At 40.6% G+C, this 19615-nt stretch overlaps 1 protein-coding gene across 2 annotated transcripts in view; it reads left to right on the top strand.

Annotated features, from left to right (window-relative positions):
- The first annotated feature begins 8134 nt into the window (after positions 1 to 8134).
- The window catches only part of UMPS (uridine monophosphate synthetase), a 17758-nt gene continuing 6277 nt past the window's right edge, over positions 8135 to 19615 (top strand). Inside the window, exons 1-5 of one of the 2 annotated variants that reach the window (XM_004373612.2) lie at positions 8135 to 8370; positions 9782 to 9935; positions 12066 to 12737; positions 14088 to 14263; positions 15280 to 15394. In XM_004373612.2, the coding sequence (XP_004373669.1) occupies positions 8215 to 8370; positions 9782 to 9935; positions 12066 to 12737; positions 14088 to 14263; positions 15280 to 15394 (1273 nt within the window). In that variant the 5' untranslated portion in view covers positions 8135 to 8214. The other variant, XM_023728786.1, reaches the window with a different exon arrangement.

Below are 19615 nucleotides of genomic sequence, written 5' to 3'. Positions count from 1 at the left end.
TAAGGGGTGCTTACCAAAAGGAGGCAGCCATACAGGCCTTTGAAAGGCCTGGTCCCAAGTCCTTTCTGAAGCCATGGAGCAAAACCTGATACATCATCCTAACAGAACATTGAGTCTCACTGAGATTGCAATACCTATCATCACTCAGCCGCCGATATTTCGCTGGACTAAAAGGACGAATTGTACTTTGAGGCCAACACTGCTCTCTATTGTATATTCTTCATATAAGATTATTCTTAACTTCCCTTTTTCCCCCGTGGGAAAAAAAAATGAAACCTGGGCACTTCATGGTTTTTATCTTTGTTTGGGGCGGGGGGAGTTTTTGTTTTTGTGTTTGTACATGATCCATCCTTTGTTTTATAGAATATGTTTTGAAAGCTGGCATTATGCAAATAGTATTTAAAAATATAATTCAAATGTTTGTCCAGATCAGGTTTCATGGCATCACTTCTCTCCTGTAACAGGATTGAGAAGGTTAAAATCATGTGCAGAAGTGCAAGTAGAGAGTTTACGAAGGATAAATGAGAACTACAAACCTATCTCCATGGGAATAAAAGGTGGAAAGAAAGCCTGAGCTTTAATGTATAAAAGCACTTCATCCCACAGTGGAAATGTAGAATTAAAAATACTCATCATTCTTGTCCATTGGTTTTAAAGTCAACATCCTCACCCACCCTCTACCCATCCCATCCCATCCAAGATTATATATTAAAAAATTAGTAGAAAGTACAAACAATAAGACTAGATAGCACTTAGTATTTTGGGGATTAACTAAATCTATGGAAACTGACTCAGACTTATCTGTTTCCTAGTTTTTGAATGGCCCTGCGTCACCAAGTCTAACCCTTTCAAAGCTCTCTCTCGACTAATCCTCCATATTCTTCATTTGAACCTATATGTATATACAAATACTGTATGATGCAATATTTAAAATTTAGAACATATTTACTAAAAATCTTTTAGTAAACATGTCTTCATTATGGTATGTAGCATGAAAGAAACCTGGCCCAGAGAGTTTGTCATGGGATAGATCGTAGGCTCTGAGGATTCCAAATATCCATGCTTGGCTTGGCAAATTCTGTTCTGTCCACTATGGATGGCTTGACTCAAGAGCCCCCTGCTGAGTCATCTTGAGTTTTTATGACCATGTAGGAGACAAGCTGAGTTTGTACTTGAGAGTCACAGGGCAAGGACAATGGACCATAAACTGCAACAGGAGTGCATTATTGAAACAATGTTGCAGGGAGCGACATTGGCAGGACTTTAGAGCTAAAGCTTTCACATCAAAGTTGGGATGATCCAGAACGTGAGGTCCCATGGAATGCCCTCCCCTAAGAACACATGTTGGGAAAAGGTGAGGAGATACAAAGAAAGAAGAGGGACAAAGGAATAAAAAGTAGTATGATTTTGTTAAGTGAAGCCAAAATAGAATCATTAGAATAGAATGAACTTAATAGAGGCCCCAACAGAAGGGGGATATATTTTATATAGTTTGATAATTTAAGAGAATTAATAGGCAAGCTTCCTGTCTGCAAAGCTCCTGGTCCTTCCCACCAGTGATAGGATAGTGGTCTTGGTTCAAGAATTCTTCTTGGCAAGTTGGAAGTAACAAGTAATCCCAGAAGATGAGGGTGGAAAATATACATTTAGATTGCTCTGTGGGCAACTGTAGTGAGAGTAGAATGATCAGAGATCACTCTCTTTTACCTGCTTGGTGGTTGAGAACTGGAGAGAGGAGAAAATAGTCCATTTCTGCTGTAATTATGGCAGTTCTTGAAATCAAAATTTATCTAGGAGTACAAAAGAAAAAACCATTGCCATCGAGTCAATTCCGACTCATAGGAACCCTAAGGACAGAGTAGAACTGTCCCATTGGGTTTCCAAGGAGCAGCTGGTGGATTCGAACTGCCAACCTTTTTGGTTAGCAGCCGAGAAGGAGTAAATTTCCAGTTGAAATGGGAAAAATATATGTTGGTCAAAGTCACAAGTTTCTTGCTTGGCTTATATTCATTGCATAGGTTTTTTGTTTGTTTCATTTTTGGTAAGGATGGGATGTATAAAGAAGGAAAAGATCAGGGACAACCCATATTAATTAAAAAGTACAATAATTTATTGCATCTTTTACATTTTTTTCCAAATTAAGTAGATTTATATCCACTTAGAGCTAAATGTGGGAAAAATTAAGAAAGAAATTGGTAATGTTGGAGGTGTCCTTCAGGTCTCACAGCCATAAACAATCTAAAGGGGAGTGGAGGAAGCAGAAGAGGAAGCTGACTTCACTGCTTTGTGGTTCACAAAGCCTTTATAAATAGTAGTGCCTTTCAGAGAGGAGGATGGGAGATAAAGAAGTTCATTGTATTTAGATTTACTGACCTTTCAGCATTTATTCCTTTTTTAAATAATGTCTTTTAAATGAAACATCTGAATATAGGGTGAAGCCAGGAATTCTTGAGTTTCAACCTCAGCTATTCCTGATTCGTCCTTTGTTACAGAAAGTAAGTCTGTTTTTTCTGCCCCAAATGTCCCCATTGGTAAAATGGGAACTGCGGGGAAGGAGGGAAGACATTAATCTCATAGGAATGTTGGGAAAATACCTTAGTTGAGATGTCTATAAATACTTTTTTTTTTAAGTGCTACACACTGCCAGTGCTGAGAATTTTATTGATAGTAACTTTGAACATTCCAGGTTTTCAATATTCACATCTTTAGATACCATTTGCAAACTCATGAGATTTAAATTCTGTAAATGGCTTTTAATTGGAGGTACGAGGTGCTTGTTGTCTAAATGGTATATGGTCTTAGCCTGTAATTTTGATCATTTAAAAGCTTGTCTACAGAAAAGGGTTAGGAGAGCTGATGAAGTCATACAATATAACTGTTTTCCCCAATATTTCTTACGGCAAACATGAAAAGTAAGATGCCCTCCAAAGCAACCACTACTCTCTCTTCTCAGGCTGTATGCCTGGGAAAAATTGACAGAGTAGAACCCAAACAGCAAATTTCCACACTGGGAGGGCAGATATGAGAGAAAAATATCTTCTGATACCACAACTCGTTTCTTCAGTCTCACGGCCATCTGTTATAAGGGGCAAATTAACTGCACAAATGAAATGCAAAGTGAGTTGAACTGTTGATTTTTGGCGGGAAAACCTTGGATCTTTCTTTTAGATGCTTAGGCCTTTCAGGAGTAACATGTTTGCTTTCCCATAGCCTCAGTGATTTAGTGCCCATCAGTTAGTCATTATTTTTTTCTTGCCTATTTGGAAGAGCATGGTGATTTAGGTTTTGGAGAATATGAGGGAACAAACTCGTTAGAAACTAAAGAGTGGTTTTTTCTGTGTATTAACTAAAACTTTGTCCCATGCATTTGATAAGAGGAAATATTTCGAACATAAGTAGTCTTTGTAGTAGGGCAAAAGTGCAAACTCACCACTTTCTTATTCATGGGGGCCGATGAATTATCCTGGACCAGTGATGAGGAATGTGGACCTCATTCCTTTCTCTCGTGGGTAGCATCTCTATGGAGTCTGGGTTAGGAAAACACAGTATGTAAGCTTTCAGTGGATTTATTTGTAAAGCTGCATTATAAATTTTCTTAATTATTTAAAATCTAGGGATCATTTGGAAATGAATGATTAAACGGGGCGGGGGGGGGGAGTGATAAGATAGAGTTCACACGTGCTTCTCCAAAACAATAGGGAAGCTACTATGTTATTTTCTAAAAACTATAAGAGTCTCAGTTCTTACATTAACTCTAGAGGGTTAAAAGGGGCAGAAATCTGTGCATAGCACTAGACATTTTTAATAGGTAATGTTACTCGTGAGAAATTTACAGAAATAGTAGAACACAGAAATATCATAAGACCATATTTCCTATGAAAGGAATTTCTTCCTCATTTTCAATATATATAGAAGTTAGAGGAGAGGATAAAGCAGTCATTCTATAAGATAACTTTTCATCTTCAAGGGACATTTACAGAAAACCTGAAATCCATGCTCACAGGCTATTGTATTTTCCTGTCAGCCCATTTGCTGGGAGATTCTAAAATGTGGTCAGACTTAGTTTGTATTCCGATGATCAAGTTTATCCTTTTGGTTTAGTTGAACACCTGTTATTTGGGATAGTAAGGATAGCCAAGAAAAGGAAGGGTGGTGGAAAAAGTGCAAATAACAACTCTTGGAATCCCAACTCCTGAGGCTTCATATAACCAAGCTAATTTGTTAGCCCAGGAATAGCTAACATAGGAATTCCATCGATGCCTGACTTCTATTAAGAAATGAATCCATTATGGGGACTGTTACTGTGACCTCAGAGACTGTGGTTATGAATTTGAAGTTGACAAAACAAACATCTTCTCTTAGTAACTGAAGCCATATCTGTCATCTGTTTGATTTTTTGACGCTGGTGCTTTTACTTCTGTTTCTGCCAAACTTCAGCCTACTCTATGGGGAAGGTGAGTAAAAGCAGTAGGACAAATGTGAAGACTGTGAATAAACTAAACATATTCTTCAGAATGAGATCCTATTCAGAGAACGGGAGTGATCAAAGTGCAAACTGTTGGAAAAGATGGATATGTGTACATCTGTACATGTATATAGTGTATAATATGTATGTATATGTTATTGCTCATATCCATTTGCAGACAGCCGAGATGGGTCAAGTTTTCAACTGGAAAACCATTTAGGGCATACGAAACCATTGGGGTTGATTTGTGTTGTGATAAATTCTACTCTTTTAGGAACTAATTTGCTGTCTTTTGAAGTCCACAAAACCAAACTAACAAAGCCGGAAACATTATAATGCAGCTCTCAGTTCTACCGGTTAGTTTATTCTATTTACGTGGAGTCAGAAGTATCTTCATATTTGAATTATTAATAGTTTGGTTTGCAAACTGCATTGGCATTTGCTGGTTTTGAGTGACCCGCAAAGTCTTCTGAGAGTTCGGGTGGGCTTCTCTGGCCATACAGATAAACGGCCTTATCCATAAATGGACAGGTTTCCCCGTAGGGACCATTACACATATACATATGAATACATGCATCCATCAGGCTTGTAACAATCAATTTAAAACCACGCCACAGTATTGATAAATAGCTCTATATTTTCAAGGTGCAGAAGAATTCCACAGCCTTAATTATTTCAGTGTCTTGCTGGTCTGCCTTAAGTGTATCTTCTGGGTTTTTTGGTTGTTTTATGATTTTTTAATTTTTCTGCGGTTGTTCATTTTGTATGCACACAATGTCATTTTGTAAACGTAGGCTGTAAATATTTTATTTGTAAGTCAAAATCACATGTGTAATGTTGTAAAGTGATGACCTGCTGTCTTGTTATGACTACAGTAAATGTTGTAAGTTATGGATGACTCTTCAAAATGTACATCTCACATGTTATGCATTCCTATAAATATACTACACTAAAGATACTATTTCTGGTCATTATTTGCTTGTTGTTTCCTAATTAAAACCTTTGAAGAAAAGATAATCTTTTTCTCTCCTCCTCCAAATATATGGGAGCTGAAAATATCACATTATTATACAACTTTTTACCCAGCGTTTTAGAAAGCAAGCAACAATTTTATACCCTGGAGAAGTATTCTATTTCTATCCAGAAATACTGAGGAAGTCTCAAGTGGGTTGTTGACTTCATTCTGGTGTTCATGTTGTCACTGGATGAAAATCCCAGGTTTTGCTCGGCGTGACTTGTTACAGTCAATAAACAAGAGGCCGAGGTGGGAGATCAGAAAGACGCCTTTATTTCATTGTACAAGGAAAGATGCATTTGGGGCTGTTGCCTCCAAGACTGCTCACAGGCAGCTTAGGGGAGGTGGGCTTTTACAGAGGGCAGACAAGGAAATGCAAATTCATCATGAAAATTCAGGATCAACCTTCATGCAGGTGCTCAGGGCTTGGGGATGACCATGCATTTTCTCTAGACAAGGGTTTGATTCACCAGGATGGAGCAAGGGGTGGATTTTCTTTCATTAGTATGTTAAGTCTCCACTCAGGCGGATTGAGGCCATCTATGGCCCGTTCTGTGGTTATCTTATCAAGGACAATCTCAAAATAAAGTGCAGCTTATCCTGCTCGGTGTAGGAAGATAAGCCAGAGCAGGTGTCTCTTAGAAGGATTGGGCTCTGAGGCTGCCTGCCTCAATGTGGTACTGTTGTTAGAAAGTTGGCAGGTCATTTGGGCTAGATCTAGAAAGTTGATGCACCGTAGTGTGGACTCCAGGAGTCTGAGTTAGCCTATGCAGACCTGATCAGGCTTGAGTCAGCTTGTGCCACCCAAAGGCAAATGAAACTGATTCATAGTACATTGTCCATTGGCCAAAGTGTTAGAGATAGAAGTGTTCTGATGAACTCACTTCGTCATCACGGACAAAAATGTTTTAACGTTTGGCTTCTATTTCATCCAGATTTTACTGCATATAGTTGTAATGAGAAACAACTGTCAAAAGCAGGAGCTCTTCACAGTGGCTGGTCAGCACAATCTCCTCAAAGAAAGAAAACCAGTGTAGAAATGAAATCAGAGTCCGTGTGGTGAATTAGAATCCTGTAGATTAAAGTATTATCTTCTATATGTAATGGAAAATTTCTCCAAATTTAAGAGATTTATTTGTAAAGACCAAATATGCCTGGATTTTCAGATTGGTTAGAAAGATTACCCTCCTGATTATCCTGATATCAATAAATTCATCCTCCTCGACTCCCCTCTCTTCCTTCTCATCTACTGTACACCTATCATGTACCAAACACTTGAGATACTCTACCGGAAATAAACACAGGTCCTCCTCTAGGGACTCCACGCGTAGTGCCAGTGGAAGGAGTAATGCACAATTACCTGATAAGCACTGTAATAGTTCTATGTGCAAACTGCTATTAAATTGTCATGTGCCAGATGCTATGAAGGTATTAAAAGAATTGAGCAAAGGTCCCTGTCTTCAGTAACTTATATTCTATCTGGAAAAGTGGTGGCCAATAACTATATGCTAGGCCAAGGAATAGGAGTTGGAACCCACCCAGAGGTACCTGAGGAGCAGGCCTGGCCATCTACTTCCAAAAGATCACAGCCTGGAAAACCCTGTTGGAGCAGTTCAACTCTGCACACATGGGGTCGCTATGAGTAGGAATGGATTGGATGGCAACCAAGAAGGCCAAGGAATAGAAGTCATTAAGAGAACTACTGTTGTAGGGGAAAAACATCACAAAGTTTAGTAAAGTAAAAAGAAAGTTTTATTTGGCATATATTCAAAAGGACAAAAGTGTGAAGCGGAAGAACATGCTGCCAGAGCTAGAATGTCTGCCCGAATCCAAGGAAATATCACAGAACAGACAAAAGTACGAAAACAGACAAGCATGCTGCTAGAGCCATGTCTGCCCGAGTCCAAAGAATATTACAGAATAGGTAAGAGTGGGAAAACGGACAAGCATGCTGCCACGGCCATGTCTGCCAGAGTCCCAGGAACAGTTACAGAGCCATCAGTATATATTAACATTACAAATGGACAAAACCACTGAAAGCTTAGTCTTTACACAGATTGGCTAGAAACTGTGATCCTACATTTTGAATTGTCTTTCTTAAGTCATTGGTACAGGTTTCAGTAACGAGAGTCAGGAGGGCCTTCATTGGTCCAACAAATTTCTGTTCACTAAATGCTAATAGAGAAAGATAAGAGTGGAAAGTCTTTTGTGTTCTGTTTGATGGGCTTTAGGTGAGAGTTTCCCTAAAAGATGTTTTCCAAGATTATTATAGCTATTGTCTTTATACCGCAGGGCCCAGTTGATGTGTCCTCGTGAGTCCTTGTGAGCCCAGCTCCAGCTGAGTCACATTCTGTATGCTCAAGGACAGGGAATAATAACTCCAATATTATTTTCTAAATCACTACTCAACTGGAAGTTAAGCTATATTAATATGGTCAGGAGTTTTACAAACTCTGGAGTGGCTAAACTTCATGATCCTATAATCAATCTAACTATTCGGAGCCTTAAACTCCATGGATCCTACCCAGTGAAAATGAACAGAAGTACAAACCCTGGAGCACGGTTAGCTACAGTCACCCAACTCTCCCCACCTGGGGACGCGGCTCCCAGCGATGCCAGTCCGCGAAGCCGCCGGAAAACAGGGCGGAAGAGGCGGAGCTTCCTGGGGGACGTCACCGGTGCGTCGGCGGCTAGGCGCGCGTTGGAGTTCGGAACCAACAGTGAGCGCGCGACAATGGCGGCCACCGGTGCCTTGTTGGGGCCATTGGTCACGGGACTGTACGACGTGCAGGCTTTCAAGTTTGGGAACTTCGTGCTGAAAAGTGGGCTCTCCTCCCCCGTCTACATCGATCTGCGGGGCATCGTTTCTCGACCACGGCTTCTGAGTCAGGTGCCAGCCGGGGAAAGGGGACCAAGAGATGGGGGAGGGGGGGAGTCACAGGAATTGGACTGTAAATGAGAGCGAAAGAGCCAAGCAGGGTGGCAGACCCGACTGTCGGTCTGGTGAGTATGTTTCAGGAGCACAGAGACCAGGGGCGTATTTCGTTCTTGTGGACCTAGAGAGTAGCCTGTGTTTTTACCGGATGGGCTTGGACATGTGTTTTGCAAGAGTAGGGAAACTCAGTTTCTAACTTTCATAGTCCAGCACTTTCATAGTTTTGTTTTCGTGGAAATGGTGGGTATTGCATCACTATAGCATTTGATGTAACAGTTGCCTGCCACCACATTGTGTTGTATCGTGGTGGTTTGCGGGTTGCCGTGATGCTGGAAGCTATGCCATGTGTATTTTAAATACCAGCAGGGTCACTAATGGTGGGCAGGTTTTGTGGAGCTTCCAGACCAAGACAGATGAGGAAGAATTTCCTGGCCATCTGCTTCTGAAAATTAGCCATTGAAAACCTTATGGATCACAACAGAACATTGTCTGATTTGCTTGCCTTGGACACGTCATCAGATGGGAACAAATGCTGGAGGGGTATAGATCATGTTTGGTAAAGTAGAGGGCCAGTGAGAGCGTAGGGGACCTTTGGTGAGATGGATTGACAAAATAGTTGCAGTCATAGACTCAAAAATGCTGGCGATCTCAGGAAGATGCAGCACTGAGCATCGTTTTGTTCTGTTGTAAGTAAGGTCACGGTGAGTCAGAATAGTACAGGAACAAATTTTGAAGACCCCTGGTCTAGTTCACAAAGGAGCCCCAGTGGCGCGGTGGTTAACAACTCAACTGCTAACAAAAAGGTCGGCAGTTGGAATCCACCAGCTGCTCCGTGGAAACCCTGTGGGGCAGTTCTGCTCTGTCTTATGGGGTCGCTAGGAGTTGGAATCGACTCGATGGCAGTGGGTTTTTGTAAGTTTATGTGGAAAAGGAGACTATAAAATAATACTTCACACAATAGGCTCTATTCTTATGAAACTTAATTGAAGGCATCTTTCATGCAGAAAACATAACTGGCAGATTTATAGAAAGGTTTAGCTACTCAAAGTATAATATATAATCGATTACCATTACTGTGGGAAGCTGGGGAGTCCTTACTCTCTGTCATCATGATCTTCTCCAGTACATCTCATGTCGCCCTCAAAGCAAACCTTGAGTCGAACATTCTCACATTTGTATATTTACATTTGTAAACGGTGATTTAAGGAAGAGTTACTTTAAAAAGACATTTGTAGTTTTCCTATCAGGTATGGGACTACCCCCCACTGGAATATTACTATCTCTAACGTTCTATTGTTTCTCCTAATGATTTAAACACTATTTAAAACAGTTGTAATAATAGATATATGTTCTTTTTTTTTTTCAGGTTGCAGAAATTTTATTCCAAACTGCCCAAAATGCCGAGATCAGTTTTGACACCGTGTGTGGAGTGCCTTACACAGCTTTGCCCATGGCTACAGTTATCTGTTCCACCAACCAAATTCCAATGCTTATTAGAAGGAAAGAAAGCAAGGATTATGGTAAAGTAAAAATAGCATAAGCGTTAAGTTGATACTGTCAGACTTTTTTCTTCTTCTTGGCAGTGATGTTTTACAAGCGTTATCTTGACTGTTCTTCATGAACTCATTAGGTTGTTATCTCCTGTGGGATTTGTTAAAATTCTTTCTTCCTTTTAGAGTCTCCAGGCAAAATGCTTTATATTCTTTAGGTAATAAAAAGAGGTGCTTTGGGAGGACTTAACCCATTGCTGTCCAGTAGATTCCAACTCTTAATGACCCTATAGAGCTGCCTAGAACTGCCCCAAAGGGTTTCCAAGGCTGTAAATCTTTACAGAAGCAGAAGCCACATCTTTCTCCCGTGGAGCTGCTGGTGGGTTCAACTGCTGGCCTTTTGGTTAGCAGCTGGGTACTTAACCACTCTGCCACCAGGGCTCCTTTTGAGAGGACTTACAGGGTATATATGTGTTTTTTCACCATATCTGTGAAACCCCAATGTTTTTCTAGCCCTTCCCTCATCAGCAGAATTTGTTCTAGGAGTACTTAAACTGCTTGGAGAGTGATGTGAATAAAATTACTCTCATAAGGCAATATAAGCACCATAAGGAATTCTAAATATTTTTTTATGGATCCATGGGCAGTAGGTTATCAGGTGGGTGTTTTATGCATGTAGGCTTTTGTAAAACCAAATCAATCTAAAAATATTGGAACTAACCGCATACTGGATGATACTAAGGAATTAATAGGGTTTTTGTTTTGTTAGTGTGATAATGTTACTTTTTTTTTTAAAACAGTCATCTTTTACAGGTGCTTTCTCAAATTTTTTATGATAAAATCAAAAGATGTTTGGGATTTGCTTCTAAAAATTAAAAGGGCAGAGAGGGAGTAGGGGGTGTAGACAAAATAAGGGTCAAGATGAGTCGGGATTGACCCAACAGCAGCAGGTATGCGTTGTTAAGAGGTGAGGTGCTGTATTTATGGATGTTTGTTATACTATTTTGTCTACTTTTGTTTGTTTGAAATTGTCCATTATTAATAAAAACAGTTGAGTGGTTGTTGCTTGAAGACAGTGTTAGATTTTTTTGAGCTAACAAAATTCATTATCTACATGAATTCCTGCCCATAAGGAAGCTATTATTTATATTTCCTTTTTGTATGTCTTAAAAGATGTTTCTAGAGTGAAATCATTCAGTTTTTAAATATACCTGTACATACTCACAGTCTTGTGTTCTCATTCAAGCTGATTTGGTTAAACTTGCCAATTCTAGAGGAAGAAAAGGATTAAGAGAAAAGGAATGGGAAAGAGAACAGGAAAAGGATGGTATCTGTGCTAAAGCTCCAAAAGAAGACAGAGTGCCCACCAATCCTCTATCTGTTGCAAAATAAAACAAATTTGGTAGTGGAAAATACATTTTTCAAAAATGAGTCTATAAAAAAAAAAATGAGCATGACATCCACAGCCTGAGTATTTACACTCTGTAGTGTATCTGAAAAAGTTTTGGTCTGTAATGCAGGTTGAGGTGGGGGAGTATATTTAGTCACATTACATTATACAGTTTGTCAGATTGTAGTGGTGGGACTAAATGGTTGCTAAATATTTTTCCTCCTGAATTTTGATCCTTGAAAAGCCAGTTGTTTGGCTGATCTTGTTAATGGAAGAAGGAATGATTTCTTTGATGCTAGTGAGTTATTCTGATGTTTCATAACTTTCCTTGCTCTAGGTGATCTTGCTTTAAAAGAAAAAAAACCTGTATTTGAAAATTTGATGATAAAACACAGTTAAGCCTGTTTATCTGCATTGCAAAACAATTTGCTAGTTTTACTGTAAATATTCTGTATATGTAACTGATAATTTTGGGATACAGAGACACTAAACAAAACAGTGATCGTGGCACAATGAAGACGGTAGATAAAGTAGCTCCAAAATAGATGATCAGAAAATAAGATTTAGATCATCCATCTCTTCATAAGTACATGCCACATTTATAATGTGAGATAAATCTTGAGTTGGCATATCAATATATATTTTATATTGCATATTTACATACTAATATAATGTATTTGCATAGAACATATAAATTTATATTTAAATACTAAAAATACTTTGTTTAAAAAAAAAAAATTGGAACCAACAGAATTTTTTTTCTTTTCTAGGTACGAAGCGTCTTGTAGAAGGCGCCGTTAATCCAGGTGAAACCTGTTTGATTATTGAAGATGTCATTACCAGTGGATCTAGTGTTTTGGAAACTGTTGAGGTTCTTCAGAAGGAGGGCTTGAAGGTCACGGATGCCATAGTGCTGCTGGACAGAGAGCAGGGAGGCAAGGAAATGTTGGAGGCACACGGGATTCATCTCCACTCAGTGTGTACATTGTCCAAAATGCTGGAGATTCTTGAGCAGCAGAAAAAAATTGATGCTGAGATGGTCAGGAGAGTGAAGAAATTTATTCAGGAGAATGTTTTTGTGGCTGCTAATCCTAATAGTTCTCTCTCTTCTGTAACGAAAGCACCCGGAGAACTCAGCTTTGGTGCCCGGGCAGAGCTGCCCAGGATCCACACAGTTGCATCGAAGCTTCTCAGGCTTATGCAAAAGAAGGAGACCAATCTCTGTCTGTCTGCTGATGTTTCAGAGGCCAGCGAGCTGTTGCAGCTAGCAGATGCTTTAGGACCCAGCATCTGCATGCTCAAGACTCATGTAGATACTTTGAATGATTTTACTCTGGATGTAATGAAGGAGTTGACAACTCTGGCAAAACGTCATGAGTTCTTAATATTTGAAGACCGGAAATTTGCAGATATTGGAAATACAGTAAAAAGGCAGTATGAAGGTAAGTGTAGTATTCAGGAATCTATGAGAATCAGAAACCCAGTTTAAACTGGCTGAAGGAAAAAGGAAATGCCTTGGCTCACATAACTGAAAGTCCAACTATAGAACAGGCTTTCAAGCATGGTTGGATCCAGGAGCTCGAGTGATGTCTTCTGGACTTGCTTTTTCTCCATCTCTCAGCTCTGCTTTCTTCTCTGTTGATTTTTCTCAGGTAGGTGCACTCCATGTGCTGCCCCCAAACCATTCACCTTCATTAGCTGGCATGGGTTGTATGCCCCACCCCTGGAAATGGGAGGTTATTAACTGTATTAAAACTTCTGGAACTGAGATTGGAGAGAGGTCGTTTCCCTATGGTTTTTGCTTTGGTACCAGAAAAGGAGGTCATGGATTCTGGGCAGGCCAGAACAACATTGTTGGCCCTGGCAGAACACTTGTGAGTTCTGAATATTTTAAGATACAGAAACAAGGAAAAATCAGTATAAAATGATAAGATTCATATTCAAGAGGAAAAGATCTTTTGATAGACATTTTTTTTTCTTTGTCCCCAAAAGAAAATTTACTTTTTTCTCGTGTCAGATAAGGACTCAAGGTAGACCATGTGTTGTTTGGGAAAAAATGCTTAGTTCTGTTACCCATTCTTCTGTAGAAACGTCTATGCTTTTGCACAGATGTGATTTTATATACACGCAGACACAGACAAATGCTTTTTTCACTTAACCTTACAGTAAACATCCTATTATGTTGTTTAACATTTATCATCAGCATCTTTGAAATAACTTTTTTTTTTTTTTAAGGAACATGTGCATATTTTTAAGCTATTTCTTTAGGATAGATTTGTCTGTATTTGACATTCTTCACAGCTTAAGATGTCCGACCAACACGTTACTTAGTGTATTGACTGACATAAAAGTCATACATACTTTTCTGCAGGTTTGGATATAGTTTTTGGTTAAGGTTACTGCAATTTGTCCTCTTCAGAGGAATATCAGAGTGTTGATGTCTTTGATCTCTGAAAAATACCATCTTCACTGGAGTCCATTTCTAATTGCATGAGCTTTATTGGAGGTCACAAGCTTCAGCCTGCAAGAAAAAACAGTCTTATCAGTATTGCTGATAAATGCAGAAGTTTTGCAAGTTTTTTCTGATTGTGATCTCACAACCAGCTACCTGGTGGACAGATGAATTTTTCACAGAAGCATAGGTCTGCTGATCACTAAAGTTCTTCAAGTGTTGGACTACTTCATTAACATATTCCTAGTAGATTATTTCATATTGCAGGTGGTTGGTTGTGCAAGATATCAAATGTTTTTGTTGAAAATTAGCAAATATCTTTTCTTCTCCTTCTTCTTAGGTGGTGTCTTTAAAATAGCTTCCTGGGCAGATCTAGTAAATGCTCACGTGGTGCCAGGCCCAGGAGTTGTGAAAGGCCTGAGAGAGGTGGGCCTGCCTTTGCATCGGGGTTGCCTGCTAATTGCAGAAATGAGCTCCGCTGGCTCCTTAGCCACTGGGAGCTACACTAAAGCAGCGGTGAGTGGCCGACTGGGTGAGAGAAGGCCAGGGCTGCTAGGCTGCATGTTACAGGGGAGGGAAGCGTCTTCATCTAGGGTCTTTGGAACCTCCGCCAAAAAAAAATCCATTGTCTGTGTGACAGTATGTTAATACAGGAGGCTAGAGTTCCCTGATAGCTAATAGCGTTTTATATCTTGTAGTGCACACTTAAAGGATTTGAATCGCTCTCCAAGAGAGAAACCCGGAGACACACATGTTTAGTCAAAGAAAACATCTGCTTACCTGGCTTAAGGACAAGACTGCATTTGTTTATAGGTGGTAGTACTTAGTGGCAAGAATGGAACAATATGAGTCCCAGGACAGAGCCAGATCAGAAAGCCAGGCAGGCTTTCTAGAGAAACTTTTCTAAATATGAGACGATGGTATAGAAATTGAGGAGACAGAGTGTTAAAGAAGAGGGAAAGTGGTAGAGGCGAAGGATTTCTTTAGCTCTTGAACACAGCTGGTTTCATCTGGTGGCTGCCCTTGGATACGCAGTACCCTGTGTAAGTAAGGCTGGAAGTCTTGAATGTGGTTTCATACCATTATAATGTATCCTAGAGTAAACCAGAAAAAAAAAAAAAATCCATTGCCGTTGAATTGATTCCAACTCAAAGCATCCCGAGAGTACTCACCTCAGATCCTTGTTGGAAATAGATGAGTCGCCAGGCATTATTACAAATAAGTAATTGCAGCATCTCGATTTTAGTTGCACGTAATAGAGGATTTTGAATGTTTTTAGGGCATGGTTAATTGGGAGGTGGGATAGGAAAAGATCATCTCAGGGTGTTAATGAAGCGAGGCTGTAGGTTTGTTTCTAAGCTGACCTATTTCAGGTACAGTGAGTTCACGCATAATGTGAAATGAGAAAAGGCATCTATAAAACAGCCAAGTTTCTGGCTAGTTAATAGAGTAGATTATTTGCTTGTAGAATTATTTATTACTCTGTGTGATTAACCACTGTCTTGTAATCTGTCCTGTTACATTCCATTTAGGTTAGAATGGCCAAGGAGCATTCTGAATTTGTGGTGGGTTTTATCTCTGGCAGCCGAGTAAGCATGGAACCAGAATTTCTTCACTTGACTCCAGGAGTTCAGTTAGAAGCAGGAGGTAAATCCATTCGTTGGTCATAATTCTTCTAAAGTGTTTCTTACTCAAGTCAGCAAGGGTAAAATAAAGTTTTACATGATGTATAAAGGTGCTAAGAGAGGCTTCTCAGCCCAGCACTGTGATGAATGAGCCCTTTGGCCTTGTGATACCAACCTAGATTTGCAAAACAGCTTGCAGTTTAGAAAGGAAAGCTTAGAAAGCTAAACAGGCCCAGAAAATTGATAGCTTAGTGTTTCACAACTGGTATTCCGAATATGCTGCCAAAAAAGGTGTTCTGTGCTGAAGGCTAAACAAAGTTAAAATTTATTTCATTGTTACCGAACTTTGCAGGACCTTTGATGTGCTAATAACTGTTGTGACTCTCTGGTTTGGTTCTGTCATGTTTCCCAAACTTATTTGAACACCTAACACTTTCAGCAGTCTGAGAAATGCAGTTGTGAAATGGCCAGTCTGACCTCTAACTTCACAAGGAGGAAGGAGAATCAAAATCAGCAGCCCAAGGCTAATTCCTGTGAGGTGGAGGTCAGACATGCCTCCTCCTCTGTCTGCCATCTTTACCAATTCTGATGCCAACTGTCCCTCCCATGGCAGTCTCTACTTCTCTGCTGGGTTCAATAATTCATTGCAGTGGCCACACAGAACTCAAAGACAGTACTCAGGATTGTGGGGTTTATTAGGGAAGTAACAGGAATTACAGTAACAGGAATTACAATTCAGGTTCAGGAACACTCAGGATACAGTTCTTCCATTGGGACAGTCTCTTCCCAGCCGTGCCCACAGGCATCCCTTTCTCTGGCCCCTCGGCCCGGCCTCTGCCCTACTCGGGCAAGTGTTACAAAGTTCTTTTAGCTCTGCCAATAAGTGCCCAAAGGCACTCCACTCTGCCAGTAAGCCTGGACCCAAAGGCTCTCAGCTCTAGCTACGTAGGTCGGCAAACCTAGTTCCATCGAGTACCCAGAGGCACCCTACTCCATCAGCAAGCCTTTTGTCCAGAGACACTGTTTTCTTGCTCCCCAGCCCACCACCATCTCCTGCCAGTCTCTCTTACCGTTTCTTGCCCTCTTCATTGTTACAGCCGCCCCCCCGGCTCCTGGTTCCAGGAGCTTCTCAGGGCAGGGACCCTGGGTCCAAAAGACGGGCTCCGCTCTTGGCTTTTCTTTCTTGGTGGTGGTGAGATCTTCTTTCTGCCTCTGGGATGGCTCATTTTAAGCCTAGTGGAATGGCAAAACTGACCAATCCCTTTGGTGGGCATAATTACCTTATTTGCACAGTCCCGCCCAATCTACTTGGGAGGGAGTTACAAGACTGTGGTAAGAAAGGCCACACAAAAGCGAACCACAGCAGTTGTAGTAGCTAAAAAGCAATGCCAATTTTTTCATTAATAGTTTTCTGTTATAAAGTAAAGAAGTAATCTAGGTTATACACATATACATATTTTAATGTCTCATGAGACTCGGTAAAGCTACTTTGGTTTTGAATGGGGAAGAAATGATGACCTGGAAATTGTTTATTTTTCCTGTAGTGGTTGTTGTACGAGAACAGTTGTCATCACAGTAACAGGACTTCATTCTATCCCACTTTCCATCTCTTTCCTTCTTAATAAGAAGTTGACAATTGAGACTGTGAACTTTAGGCTTCTCAGTTTGGAAAACTGCTTAAAAACAACTGTGCTTGTTAATCCCTCAGCCAGATTTGTCAGGTTGACAGCCCTGGTTTTCTGTGTTTACCACTGAAAAGTTCAAAAGACACCTTTAAAGATGTTAAGAGAAAAGTAGATTTTATACATTCTTAAGATAACTCATACCCATCTCTTCACACCATTCTTTCCCCCAGTCCAGCTCGCCTCTCCAGTAGATAGTCACATACCTGGGGGGATGTGTGTCCTCCCAGACCCTGGCTTTGCATGTACTCACGTGTGCACAGGGAGTTTGAGGACTGTTTTGTCCGTACGCATGCAAAATAGATTGTTGCTGTACTGTGTTTCCACATCTAGAGCTACCTCATGCCTTTTAACCCAGTGCTTCCTACTTGTGACTGGGCTAGAGAGTTTATAATCACTGAACATCCTTGTACCTATGGCACATGTAGAGTATTTCCAGAAGACTATTCTACTAGACCATAAGCTCCTTAAGGAAGAAAGCTCTTTCTAAAGAACCACATAGCCCCCTGTACAGAACTCATGCTTCGTAAACATTCTGTGAAGAATGTGCAAGTGTTGAAGGTATGGATGTCATGCTGTATAGGACAGATGGGAGAGTTGGTGCTTCTGAGCCTGGAAGATAAGCCGGGAGAACATGGTGAATGGGGGTTTATAACATCACGACGGGTATGAGTTTGGTAAATCTTAGTTTTCTTTTTGAACCTTAAAATTCTAGAGCTAGCGAATACCCATTGTTAAGAGGATTAAAGGAGAAATTGTGTGTAAAGCACCTGACGAAGTCTTGGCACAGAGTAATCACATCAACTGTTAATGTTGTTTTTAAGCCCCCACAGTTCTTTGACTAGATAGTATAGTTAGGATTTAGGCTTTTGTCTTAGTTATCTAGTGCTGCTATGACAGAAATACCACAAGTGGGTGGCTTTATACAAACAAATTTATTTTCTCACAGTTTAGGAGGCTAAAAGTCCGAAATCAGGGTGCTGGCTCTAGGGGAAGGCTTTCTCTCTCTGTCAGCTCTGGGGGAAGGTCCTTGTGTCTTCAGCTTCTGTTTCCTCGGAGATCTCCATGTTGTGTAGCGTCTGTCCTCCCCCATCTCTGCTTGCTTAATCTTTTCTCTCTTTTAAGAGACTGGCTCAGGACACACCCTACACTAACCCTGCCTCATCAACATGACAGAGACAGCCCGTTCTCAAATAGGCTTATAGCCACAGGCATGTTGTTAGGTGCTGGGATTCGATTTGACTCATTTAGCGACCCTAACACAGACATAGAGGTTAGGATTTACAATACGTATTTTTGGGGGATACAATTCGATCCATAACTGTTTTTAAGGCTGCACATTGTATTTAAAGCATCTTGGCTTTGAAAGATAATAAGCCATTTAACAGAATGCTTCTAGAACAGTGAATTTAAAAAGAATTTTTAAAAAAAGGATTGGGGTTTGTGCAGAGCCTGTGTGACCACTTAGATGGGGGTGTGGCAGAGGGGTTCATGTATACGGTAGTGGTCAGGTTAGATGCCTTGTGAGGACTTTTATTATTTGTTTCTTGTACTTTAAGAGGTTTACAGAACAAATAGTTTCTCATTAGACAGTACACATTGTTTTATGACAATGGTTAACAGCCCCATGACATGTCAACACTGTCCCTTCTCAACCTTGGGTTCCCTATTATCAGCTTTCCTGTCCCCTCCTGCCTTCTAGTCATTATCCCTGGACTTTTGTGCCCCATTAGTCTCATTTTGTTTTATGGGGCTGTCTAATCTTTGGCTGAAGGGTGAACCTCGGGAGTGACTTCATTACTGAGCTAAAAGGGTATCCGGGGGCCACACTCTTGGGGTTTCTCCAGGCTCTGTCAGGTCAGTGAGTCTGGTCTTTTTTTGTGAGTTAGAATTTTGTTCTACATTTTTCTCCAGCTCTGTCCGTGACCCTCTGTTGTGATCCTGGTCAGAGCAGTCGGTGGTAGTCGGGCACCATCTAGTTGTACTGGACTCAGTCTGGTGGAGGCCGTGGTAGTTGTGGTCCATTAGTCCTTTGAAGTGATCTTTTCCTTGTATCTTGTTTACTTCATTCTCCCTTGCTGCTGAAGGGGTGAGACCAGGGGAGTGTCTTAGATGGCTGCTCACAGGCTTTTAAGACCCCAGACGCTACTCGCCAGGGTAGAATGTAGAACATTGTCTTTTATAAACTATGTTATACCAATTGAGCTATATGTTCCCCGAGACCATGGTCCCCACAGCCTTCCGCCCAGCACTTCAGTCCCTCAGGGGGGTTAGACGTGTCTATGGAGCTTCCATAACTTTTCCTTGTACAAATTGTGCTGGCTTCCCCAGTATTGTGTACTGTCTTACCTTTCACCAAAGTTACCACTTATCTATTGTCTGTTTAGTTCCCCCCCACTCCCATCCCTCGTTAACCAACAAAGATTGTTAATCTTTGTGTGTAAACTTTTTCATGAGTTTCTACAGAGGTCTCATACAAATATTTGTCCTTTTGTGATTGACTTATTTCACTCAGCATAATGTCCTCCAGTTTCATCCATGTTATGAGATGCTTCACAGAT

Source organism: Trichechus manatus, unplaced genomic scaffold (assembly GCF_000243295.1).
Source record: "Trichechus manatus latirostris isolate Lorelei unplaced genomic scaffold, TriManLat1.0 scaffold00026, whole genome shotgun sequence".
Taxonomy (NCBI): domain Eukaryota; kingdom Metazoa; phylum Chordata; class Mammalia; order Sirenia; family Trichechidae; genus Trichechus; species Trichechus manatus.
This window is presented reverse-complemented; position numbering and strand designations above follow the sequence as displayed.